This window comes from Talpa occidentalis, unplaced genomic scaffold (assembly GCF_014898055.3).
Source record: "Talpa occidentalis isolate TD23 unplaced genomic scaffold, MPIMG_talOcc4v2.1 talOcc4.3, whole genome shotgun sequence".
Taxonomy (NCBI): domain Eukaryota; kingdom Metazoa; phylum Chordata; class Mammalia; order Eulipotyphla; family Talpidae; genus Talpa; species Talpa occidentalis.
The window spans coordinates 101339136-101351207 of NW_023603184.1; the positions used below are offsets into that span (position 1 = coordinate 101339136).

A 12072-nucleotide genomic window follows, 5' to 3' on the forward strand; every position below is an offset into this window, starting at 1 on the left:
TGCCATCCGCTGCATCAACACAAAACATAGGAGATTTTAATGGGAAGGAACTTTAATAAAACTAGGAAACAATACAGGAAAGGCAAAGAGTCTAGTTTCTAAATGAAGCACCCAAAGTTACCCCCTCGTGGGTAAAAGTCCATCCATACGGAAATGGCCCAGAGCAAGACCCCAAAGCCTGCCACAAGTCTAAAGCATCTTCCAGTGGGGACCCACAGAAAAGGGTCAGGAACAACCAGACAAGCCCTGAAGGAAAAGAGCAAAATCAACATCAAGATAAAAGCTGCCATTGTCACCTCCCCATGGGTCTCACCCACATCTGTGTCACCTAGTCCATGACCAAAACAAGCGCAGTTTTTTCACTTGTCTCTAGGCTCCATGCGCCTCCTCCAGATCTCCTGGCTCCATCCTGCTTCCTTCCTCAGTCTCTTCTGCAGCTTCTCCTCTCCCTACTCAGCTCTACCCTCCCTTGGGTGGGGCAGGGAACCTCCCCCTTTCCTGGGGACCACCCTGTTACAGTTTCACCTTTGCTTAAGAATCTGATGTAAAGTCAAGTTATAGTATAGATTATTTATAATTGTTGTGATTTATCTCCCTGAAGTTTTAAAATTCCAAATTTTCCAAATTCAGAGCAAATCATTTGAAAATTTCAGAGAAATACGAGGACACAAGGAAAAAAATTACCCATGATTCTATTGTTTAACTTTTCCTCCAGTTTAACTTCTTTGTCTTTTTTTCTTCAGGTAACTTGGCCCAGACAAGAGCCCGGATAACAGCAGCCTCAAGATCTTTGCCTCCACATTTCAGTGCTGGGAGAGCCAAGGTAAGGGCCAAGGTCCAAAATAATATATACCACAGAGTGTTTCTGCCTTGGGGATAGCTAAGAGTAGGTAACATTTTTTCCCTTTACCTGTTCAGCTACCTGGGCAATTGCAAAAGAGGTTGAATGTATTTAGAGAATCAGGATCAGGAAATTTGAAACATCATAGAATACTTATAATCATGTGTCAGAGAGGAAAAATTTTTCCTCTACCTTCTTAAATTTAGGAGTTGAGTTCCTGTGAATTAGCTCAAACTGACAGATTAACAGGAGATAAAGCCAGAGTTTTAATCATGTACATATAGAAGCTTACTGAAAAAACTTGACTCAAAAGGGTAGTTAGAATTTGGGACTCTATACCATTTTAAGGAATGAAGAGGAGGAGAAGGGTGTACCTTAGGGAGAACAAATGACTTTTGGGGAAAAGTAATGGTGCTTTAGAAGAACAGATGGGAGGTATGGTAGTTTTATGATAATCTCTAGTTAGGCGATTTCTTTTTCCAGTGCTGGCTTCTTATCTTTGTGATAGTTGCCATCTTTCTTTCCTGGTTGCAAAACTCCCAGGGAGACAATATATGGCAGTTTTATTCTTTTGGGAGGCTCTGGTTTTAGGTAAATAAGGGGGATTCAGAAAAACTATATTGATTTGCGCATGCTTCAGTGCAAAATAATCCTCTATCATGTGGCATGTTCTGTACTTCTTTAACTGATCCTCAAAAGAACATTTAAGATATAAAACAATGATACTTGAAAATAAAGTCTATGCAAAAAGAGAGGAAACACTTTTCCTTGAGGCTATCACCACCCTATAGAGGAGGTTAACAGGTACCAAATGGAGTCAGCAGGGAGGAAAGGAACCAGACAGCTTCCCATTGCTCTGCTTTGCTCTCTGAAAAATGAGTGGTGAATTTGTCTATGCAAAGGGGATGTTAGAAGAGTTAATAGATGTCCTATAAAATATTTTTAACTGTTCAATCCTTCCAACCAATGATTAGTAAGAATATCAAAAATTCAGTGCCTAAGGTTGATTATATATATTAACACCAAGAAATCTTGAAGTGATGGGGTAATACAATAGAACACATCTTCTGAATTTTCTTATATTTTGTTTATATTAAATTATATAATAGTTTATTTTTTAAATAATAGTTTATGTAATAAAAAATAAGCAATTCATGGGCCTCCCCTGGTGGCACAGGCAGTTGAGCGTCATGCTGTGAAGCTCTCTGCAGCCTCTGCAGCGCGGTTCGATCCCAGCTGGCCGGCGAGGGTCCCACATGGCGCAGCAGACCTCTCCTGTCGTGCCCGCTGCTCCCCTCAGCAGTGTATTTTGTCAGTCTGCCTGTTCTGTTCCCCGCTCTGTCTCTGGTGAATCCTTTCACCCTCCCGCGCATCTGACCTGTACCCCGGGTCTTGTGTAAATTAATAAATAAATCTTAAAAAAAAAAAAAGAATAAGCAATTCAGCGACACACTAGATATTATCCCAAAATTGATACAGACATACATATATACTTATTTCCTCTAAGAATTAAAGTATTACATGTATATAATAGGAACTCAGGTCATTTTTGTAAAAAATTGATTCTGTACCCCATTGCTATTACAATCTAGTAGTACTCTACTTTTCAACTTGGCAAGTTTGTAGCAAAATATTAGGGCTATTTAACATGAGTTATATGGACCCCTGAAAGAGATTTACATAGTTTTTTTAAGACCTCCAGCATAATCAGCACCACTACCACAGGCCAGGTGTCAGTACCAGTATTGCTTCCCCATTCAGTGCTATATAATCTTTTGAGATGAGTGAGACTCTAGGGATTTTTTTCTATAAGAGTTAGAAGGATCACTTGATAGCAGTAAAAAATCTTGACAAAACACCTGTCAAATAAGACAAATATAAGAACTTCAGAGGTTTCAGAAAACAAATAGTGAGCACTTACCTAGACCAGGAAAAAAATCCTTCCATTATTCACTTATTGCCAAAATGTAGATGTTTTGTGAGAATTTTTTGGGTCTTATGTTTTTATGCTGGACAAATACTGTGCTTTCAGACTGATTTCACAAGTTAGTGAGTTAAATTTTGTACATTCAGGATGATTTTTAGGTCATATCAAACCACACGTAAAGGCAGATCTGTTTAAGAAGTAGGGTTTCAAAAACAGAAGTGGGTTTGGATCCAGATGTGGCCAATTACTGGCTGCCAGACTCTGGAAAATTTACCTAAAATCTCTGAGCCTTAACTTCCTTATATGTAATATGGCACTAATGATAGGGTCGTTTTGAAAATTCAATGCTATAACATAGGCAAGGTATTTAGTGCAGTGATTTCATATCAGAAACAATAAATGTTTTATTGCTCATATTTGGATAGCCATCTAAAACCCCATGCATGGAGGCCATGTGTGTACAGAAGCTTGCTCATTTCCTGCGGGCTTGGGTCTGTCCCATAATTTGTGAAGTTTGTTCATGACTACTTTGAAGGCTGAGATTACTGGCATGGGAGCTAATACTTGCCTTCTGCCTTTCCATGCACCCTTGATATTGACCACTAAACTAACACTAGATGGAGCAAGGTAATGATGCAAGAGGGCTGACGTTACTTCTTTCATGTGTACAGGGCAGTAGTTTTTACTAATCAGTTTTTTCTAGTTAGGAAATCAGAGATTCTGAGAAATCCAATACTACATATAATAAGTAGAAAATCCTCAATTTGAAGGTGTGCTCAATTCTAAAACTCTTTGCTACAGAACATGTAATCCCTGAACCTAGGAAAGCTGTTTTCTTTTCCTCCTATCTGAGGTAAAAAAGTCTAAGATTCTTTGTAGAGGCCTGTTTTGTGTTTTTTTCATTTTGACATCTCCATCTTTGGAAAGAAGTATTTGCTAGATGATGCCCCTAATAGAATCCACTTCCTGGATTGTTTCTCAAGGCTTTTTTTTTTTTTTTTTTTTTTTTTTAATTAAATGAGGCTACTATTAACTAAATTAGCTCAGGAAGATAAGCTCTCAAGTTAGCTCTCAGCTCTTTGGGTTTTGATTTTTCAAAGTTCATTGGAGTTCTTTTGAGCTTGTGGTAGGCCTGATATAGATGGGTATCCTAATTTGAAGGCCAAAATAGCTGACTTGTGGTATGGCCATTGTTTAAAATTCCCTTTTTAGTTTTTATTAATTTTTTTTCAAGCCATGCAAGTAAGAAAACTTTATAAAATCAGGTTTGTGGTACTATTGAAGTCAGTTTCCTAATTTCAAAAAGCCAAGCCAAAGTAAAGCATGCTGATTTACATGCTTCCTTAGGTATTTCAGCTGTTTAAATTGTATGCATTTTTCACTATTTGGAAAGTGCATTAGAATTCTCATCCTATAAAACCAATAATTTTTTCTCCACTAATAATTTTAGATCTGATATTTTTTCTGAGCATTCTTCTTTTATATCATTTATCACAGATCGAACAATATTTACATAGTGGTTTAGTTCCTAATCCTTCATAACAAATTCAGTTATTGCCTGGTTCATACTGTATTCACTTCAGTCTGAGTTTCCTCAAGATAAAAAGCAGCACTAGAAGAGATGTCTATTCCAGAGCTGATGCAGGATTAGAAGCATTTCAAGGAAGTGAGAGCAAATTCTATACCATTGAAGCATATAAAACCAACTGAACTTGAACTTGAACAGCCTGGCATCTTGAAATCTTTACCATGTGACATATTTCCATCTGATTGCACCCTGAATTCCCACAAATGGACCCCAACTCCCTCCTCTAAAATTCCCTCTTTAAATCCTCTCCATGATCAGTAGTCATCAAGAGACCCTTAACCGACCTTTCCAAATTTTTACGTTAGAAAATGCCCCCCAATAGCAGATTATCTAGATTTTAAAATGTAGTGCTAAATATGTAGGTGATGAACTGTAAGCATTAGCATTTCCAGATTATATATAACACAGAACAGGTTTTCACTTACTTCCCAAGAATCACGTATGTGAGCACCAGGACAGAACTTGAAGTCATGCTAGATAGTTAGGCAGTGTCCCCACTTTTGGAATATAAATTGGCATCTCATTCTATATTTTTCCAGTTTGCAGCAGGAGCCAGGTACTGATCTTGAAAACAATACATATTGTATCTTTGAAATTGCATCTCAAGTCCTCCCTGGTGGCCTAGGGGCTAAGTCTCAGGCTATCACTGCTATAGCCTGACTTGGATTACTGACCAGGGAGCTGATCCACTTGTGGCACAGCAGAGCTCTCCTGTTTCACCCGCTGCTCCCCTCAGCAGTGTATTTCAGTAGATTCTCCTGTTCTGCTCCCCACTCAGTCTCCGGTGAATCCTCTTACCACCTCCCCCCCACTCTGGCCTACACCCCAGTTCTTCTATGAAGAAATAAATAAATAAGTCTATAAAAAATTATGTTAACAGCAGAATTAATATACAACAAGGATTTTCTGTTCTCTAAACTGTTAAATTCTTAAATGCCAGAGTTCTGAGGGAGGGTCACAGGAAATTCTTTTAAAAGAGAAGTAAGGATGAGCTCTTTTCAGCTGCCCTTTCAATATGCACTAAAGCCAGAGGGGCTGGCACTTGCTGGCTAATTTGAATAAAAAGGGAGGGAAATGAAGGAGGAAAAGCTAGAGTCAAAGCAAGATAGCATTCTTTAGGTAGGGTCTCTGAATAAAAGGAATGGTAGAGAAATTCCCAAAAGTTGTGTGTGTGCATTGTATATATAAAAATCAGGTAGGAAGGAAAAGAAAATAAGGGTAAAAAATTTAAGAAAACGCTCAGAATTTAAATTCAGACATAAAGCCAAACTGGATTCAAGACCTCCTTACCTTCAGACCTGGTTAACTGGCCCCAAATTTCATCATCTTGGGGCTCTGATTTCCAAGTAGGGGTGATATGAGGAAAGAGCTGTCAGTATATTCCCAGCAGAAGGCACTCTGATGTCTTCAGGTCAGGTGGGTGTGTAGTGTTTGTTTTCTCTTTTCTATGTTAAAATAGCCTTCCTTCTTAACACTGAGCTTTCATTTCCTCCCTTCTCATTAAAAAAATTAAAAAGTCAGACCTGCAGGCAGTTGTACCACTGCATCAAGTGCATACAAATGGACCCACTGTTTTGGGAATGTATCCAACGGGCAGCCCAGAAAAAGAAAGCTGCACTGCTTCTCACATCCCAGTATTTCTTGCACAGTAGTTAGATTGCTTTTCTAGTTTCTGAAAATTTCATTCCGTATTTATTCCCCTTCTTAATAAACCTGTCTTCTTTATTCAAACCAACTGATGTGTTTGCTTTCATTGTGAACATAGTCTCACAAATACCCCTTTAGCTAAGCCTCATTATTCACCCCCTTCCTAATACCTTTGTGCCTTCTAGCATCCACTTTTCACTTCTCTTGATCAAGGCTGCAGACCTTGATCAAGAGGTCTTATGATATGCCCCATGGGGAGGTTGCTGCCTGGACAGCAGTCCATGGAGCGGAACACACGTGCTGACAGCAGCATCTTCCAGTCAAATGTTCCTGCTTCATACCCTTGCCACCTGTTCAGAGCAGATGGGAAGCTGCCACGGTGGAGGCCGGTGCTGAAATGCCACTTGTGCACTCTGCAAACCAAATAGCTTTGTGTGTATGGGAGCAGGGTTTCTTCTTGTTAACTCAGGCTGCTTGTAATTGATTCCTACTATTGTTTTCACTTATAAATTCCTTCCAGTCAGCCCAGGTAGTTGAGATAGATGATCAGAGATGGTTGTATCCCAAGCTCTGGATTTTGGTGAGCACGTGGGACCTGTGGAGGCCAGAGGGTTGTGGCAATGTCAGGGTCTGATGGCAGAATGGTGTCTAGAGCTCACCTAAATTTCCTGCAGTTCAACCTGGACTTTTGGCCCATATCTTTCAAACCACCCAGTCTCATGGGTCTTTGGCCAGTTTCCTTTTAGGAAAAGTTTGGTCCATGTGACATTATCGGAGAATTTAAAAGGAGCTCATTAGAACATGGAGAAGTGTAAAATAGTGCTGATGGGGCTTAAACCATTACCATATGGTATATCACAAGAGTGTGGTCATTGTCAAATGAGTAGACTACGGCAAATTCTATTTTTCTTCTAAATTTCTCCCCAAAGTATTCATTATTATTTTCTAAACATCAAGGCTCCTCAGATATTTGACCAAACAACCTTTTAGATTTTGGAAAATCCAGAAAATGAATTGTCTGTACCTCAAACCACTTCCCTCTACCTGTTCTGCAGGTGGATACTTTGGAGGTGGTTCGGCATCCAGAGGAAACCACCAACATGAAGAGGCAGACCATGGCTTCTTACTTCCGGGTATGAAGACTTCTTCATCTCTATTCTGCTTGCTTCCGGAAAGAGCTCCTTGACCATTCTCATGAGAGATTCAGATCTTATAGAGTCATTGAAATGACAAATCACAACAATGAGATCTGGAAGACAGAGGTGCTGAGATAAGAAAATTACAGCCGGGAATCTACTGCTAAGTGCAATGTTCTCTGACTTCAGAAAGATTAGATGAAATCCCAAGTGTCTCAGAGGACCCTCTCTGACTCTGGGTGCAGAGACCTGTTCATTGAATGCACTGATTCTGTTAGCATTAGGCTGTCTCTTGGCCTTGAAGCCACTGTAGTCAGTCACTTTTCCATATTTACTGAAAAATAAAATAGTTAATAAAAATTCCAGGAGGTCACATATTACATTTAGATCCCAAGAGAATCTGTCTTAGTTTTGACTTTGGTTTCCTACATTTTGTTGATTCATTGCAAGACCCATCTGCCTGAATCCATTTTTTCCCCATTTTTGCTGCCCCAATTCCTAATATTTTGTCCCGTCAAGTGACTGCTGTCACTAAAAACATTTTCTCTACAAGGGCTCTTTTATTTATTTATTTTTTATTTATATATATTTTACATCATTGTTCCTTTTTAAGCAATGTTTGCTTAGAAAGGCTCTTTTAAAGGCACACTGTATAGGAAAGATAAGTCACAAGCCCAGATTTGTTTGCACAGATTTGTTTATCTTCATATTATAAAGTATTAAACAAAGTCCCTTGGAGATCGTAATACCACTGAGCTAAGATCCAGGCAACCTCATGATGGAGATGTTGTTAGGCCAAAGACAGAACTACTAATCGCAGGGGCAAGAGAATAAGGTTGTAAGGTAGGGTTACCATGGGAAGGAGCTCTCCAGGGATGGGAAGTCAGATAAGCTAGGGACGCCAGGCCAAAAGGCTGAAGGGCAATGCCTGTAGCCAGCACCACAGATGAAAGGCTCCATGGAAAGCTAAGCTGTTAAAGAAGGATCTAGAGCCAAGAAATCTGCCTTAACCAATTGTGCTTTAGAACCAGACTTCTATTGTGATCAGAGTATGAATTGCAGGGGCCCAGAGGCCTTTTAGTAGAATATTCCGTCCATGTAGTGATCCCTGCTACAGATTCAGCCCTTGTTTCATTACTCTTGTGTTTGGATATTTCCAATTGCTGCTATTCTCTTGAGTCCCACCTTGATTTGGTTAACTTTCTCAACTGTGTCTTCCTTATCTCTTTGTGTGTGTTTGTCTCTCTCTCTCTCTCTCTTTCTCTCTCTCTCTCTCTGTCTGTCTGTCTGATGGGATTTGGAAGCTCTGAGTCTCTCTGAAGTCGTCGCAAGATCCTAGAGTTCCTTTATTAGCAGAGAAAGTTCTGGCTTCTAGCTCTTCAGAAATAAAAGCCAGTATAATGTAGCCAGTATAATGTCTTTAAAATCCTGGTCCCCAAATGCTAAATGTGAGAAGTAAGCTTCATTGGAATATAGGTATAATCATTTTGGATCATTCGGAGGTGTGATTATAAAATAATGGGGTTGATTTCCTCTGTGTCTTGTAATTGCCCCTGAAGGCATGTCCAAAAGAGGACTCCAGATGTGGATGTCCCCAAGAAGCAATGAGGGCCTCATCTGCACAGCCCCCTCCTGCTTTTCCATTCCTTCTCTCTGTGAGGGCCTCATGGCAGCTATTCTTTGTATATTAGTTGATCTTTATTATAACCTCTTGTCCAAATTTTTTTCTTTTCTTTGCCCTCTTTCTGTATTCTCTTGTTTATCCTCTGCCTTACTATCAATGTTATCTTAGATTTTCTAGTGGTTTTTAGGTTAAAGAGGCAGCTGATCCCTTCCTTGAAAACTGGGCATTTTAAATTACAGGTATGATTTGTAAAGTATCACCTTGGAATACCAGTTCTGGTGATGGAGTTATGGTTTCTTATTTGGTTTCAAAATCATCTGTGAGTTGTTTACAGACCAATAAATTGCTATGAAGACCTATATTGTATTCATCTATTATGCCTATGGTAACCTTATTTCTTGTGCATTTTGCCCCCATAGTATTCTCTCATGGATCTACTCTCCAAAATGGTGGTTGGACAGCCCCATTTTGTGCGCTGCATCAAACCCAATGATGACCGAGAAGCCTTGAAATTCTCCCGAGAGAGAGTTCTGGCCCAACTTCGCTCCACTGGGATCCTGGAGACAGTCAGCATTCGCCGGCAAGGGTATTCCCACCGCATCCTCTTTGAAGAGTTTGTGAAAAGGTCAGTCGAATATTTGGAAATAGAATTTATTAAATATAGCTGAGCCATAGCCATCCCTGTCCCCTGGGAACTGCTACTTTTGCCCACTTGCCTCTAAACACGTAATTGGCAGTTAACAGCTACCATTTGCTTGCTTAAATGTTGCAGTTATCTGGAGGACTTTTTGATCACATTTTAAAATTTAAAATGTCCACAAATATCCTTAGGTTTCAAAGTCTCCTGGTATTTAATTGGTACATTGAAAGTATCTCTCCAAATGTGAATAAAGATTCTGGCAAAGCACCTACTCCTCTCCCAGGATCTGGTATGATATAATGATAGCTAGTATTTATTTACACAGCACCTAAAATGTAATTTCTTTTAATTTATAGAATAACCCTTTAAACTAGTCTATGTTACTATTCCAGCTTTACAGATGAGACAATTGAGGCACAGAAAGAAATTAAATGATTTTTCCAAGGTCCCATGCTAATAAGTGAGAGAGCCAAAATTTGAATCCATGTAGCTAGTTTTAGTGTCCACATCCTTTTGATCTGCTCAGCCCACTGTATTCAATCGATGTTTATTGAACTGTATTGATATGGAGCTTTCTAAACTCAGAAACTAACTTTACCTAAGAGTGAAATATTGCTCTTTTTGCATGGTCGCCTAAGGTATACCTTGACTATTCATGGGATTACAGGTAGAATTTTAGCAAAACTTTCTATAACGATAAAGGAATAACAATAGTGAAAAACCTCCTTGAGACTCACTGCTTTCTGAGGGTACCTACAGCAGAAAATGAAAGTCCACATCCCAGAAGCCATCTTTAGTGTTTTGTTTTGTTTTTTAACTTCCATACTGAATCTTTCACCCAATGTGTTTTTTCATCTACTCTTAGGGTGGAATGATCCTAATACGGTAGCTTCAAGTCTTCCAAACATCACTAAATTCCATGAAGAAGAAAGAAAAAAAAATGTTCCTTGTGTTGAAAAATTTTAAATTAAAAATGAAATGGATTTTTAAAATGCAATTTAATTGAGCCTCTTTTTTCCTCTTAAATATGGAAATAGGAAAAGGAAGAGGTTATTTTAGCACATGAATGTGGCTAGTCAAGTATTTTTAGCCACTAATATTGGATACATAAAAATATTTAAGAAAACAGGTCAAATGCTAAACAGATTGGCACTTCTTTGTTCGCAATCAGAAAGCCATTAGGCAAGTATGAACAAGAGTTTCGAAATGTCAGTAAATCTGAGGGTATCAAAGATTTTGAGCCAGCAAGTTAATTGGTATTTTGATCCTTTTGAACAACTTAACAACAAAATGGATGAGTTAGCAGTTTTCCCCTTGATGTTATTCAACAAATAGGAGTGCCTCTTATCTTCCTGTTCAGGAGAGCTGTTTTGTAAACTCTTAGCAGGAAATATGCAGACAAAACAATCAAAGGCAGGGAACAGAGCCATTCAAGATTTATCAGGTGGAGGTAAATAAAAGATAAAGTCTTATTTAATGTTACTCTCTGCTTTTTTTTTGTATTTTCTGGCATTAGATACTTACCTAAGTTACCCAAGGTTGCAGACCTGGCAAATCTAAAATGCTTCCCTGCCCCTCTCATCCTTGAATTTTCTAGCAAAATGACTCAGAAGTTGCCTTTCTATTCCCCATTTATGGAGCCTTCCAGGAAAGCATCCTTCCCAGCAACTTCTCACCAATGGGGGCCTGGAGGTTAGAAGAGTTTACCTAGTCTCAGCTAGGCATGAAAGAGTTTATCTGGAAGTGTTGGGCAGGTAGCTGAAAATTCCTGGAAATCATACTGTTGAGGTACATCACAAAAAATGACAACATTCCTTGTCTTCATGGTCTATGGGCTCTGAAGCATTGTCCAGCAGAAGGTCTACGCTTTGGCAAACACATAGAACTCCATGTGTGAGGATATGTTCTGGCAAATGTCTAAAGAACAGAAAAGCACATTCAGTTCAAAGTCTAATGGCTTATGCTTATATTAAACTATTGTAGTAAATAGTGTGACTTAGTAAGGAGACCTGAATTTTACTCTCTTCATGGACATATTTGGCCTTAACCTATTATTTCAATAAAAGATATTTCCTCATCTTTATGACAGAAAGGCAGGGATTCATAGAGCCAGCATCCTGAAAATTTTCAAGGATCCTGTGCAGATTCCTGAATTTGCATAGCCTTTAACTTTTTTAAGAGAAGCTCACCTCTACCAATCAAACTCACAGGCGGGAGAACTGCACCTCCCACTTCAAAACAGTTGCTAAATCAATGTCTATTAAATAGAGTAAAATTCTTAAATTCTTCCATCTTCTCTTTCATCAGTAATTTCTGGGTTTTTCTCATAATGTTGTGAGAGCCCTGGTACATCGGCAGTTCCTTCATCTCATTCGCCCTTCTATTTCTCCACTTCCTTTCTAGAAACCTAGCAATCAACTTTGACCTTTCATTTTTCCAATCTGTCTCCAAGCCCTGGTGACTTTAGAAGTTTAAATTCTTCCACAAAGTTCCCTTGGAAACCTAGAAGAGCAACAACTTAATTGAGATACAATGTACAAATGATAAAAATCACCCTCTTATGGTACACAATTCTGAGGTTTTATATTCACAGGGCTGTACAGTGTATATCTCCACTGTGATCCTAACTTGTGCATATGCCTCTCCTTCTCATGTGCCTATACCACTCC

General features: G+C 39.0%; 1 protein-coding gene and 1 pseudogene across 1 annotated transcript in view; one reads left to right on the forward strand and one right to left on the reverse strand.

Annotated features, from left to right (window-relative positions):
- The window catches only part of MYO3B (myosin IIIB), a 165548-nt gene that overhangs the window by 86851 nt on the left and 66625 nt on the right, over positions 1 to 12072 (forward strand). Inside the window, exons 16-18 of the mRNA XM_054699457.1 lie at positions 744 to 823; positions 7059 to 7136; positions 9183 to 9388. Coding sequence (XP_054555432.1) covers positions 744 to 823; positions 7059 to 7136; positions 9183 to 9388 — 364 coding nt within the window. The remainder of the gene's footprint in view (positions 1 to 743; positions 824 to 7058; positions 7137 to 9182; positions 9389 to 12072) is intronic.
- LOC119255151 (E3 SUMO-protein ligase NSE2-like) lies at positions 4030 to 4502 on the reverse strand (annotated as a pseudogene).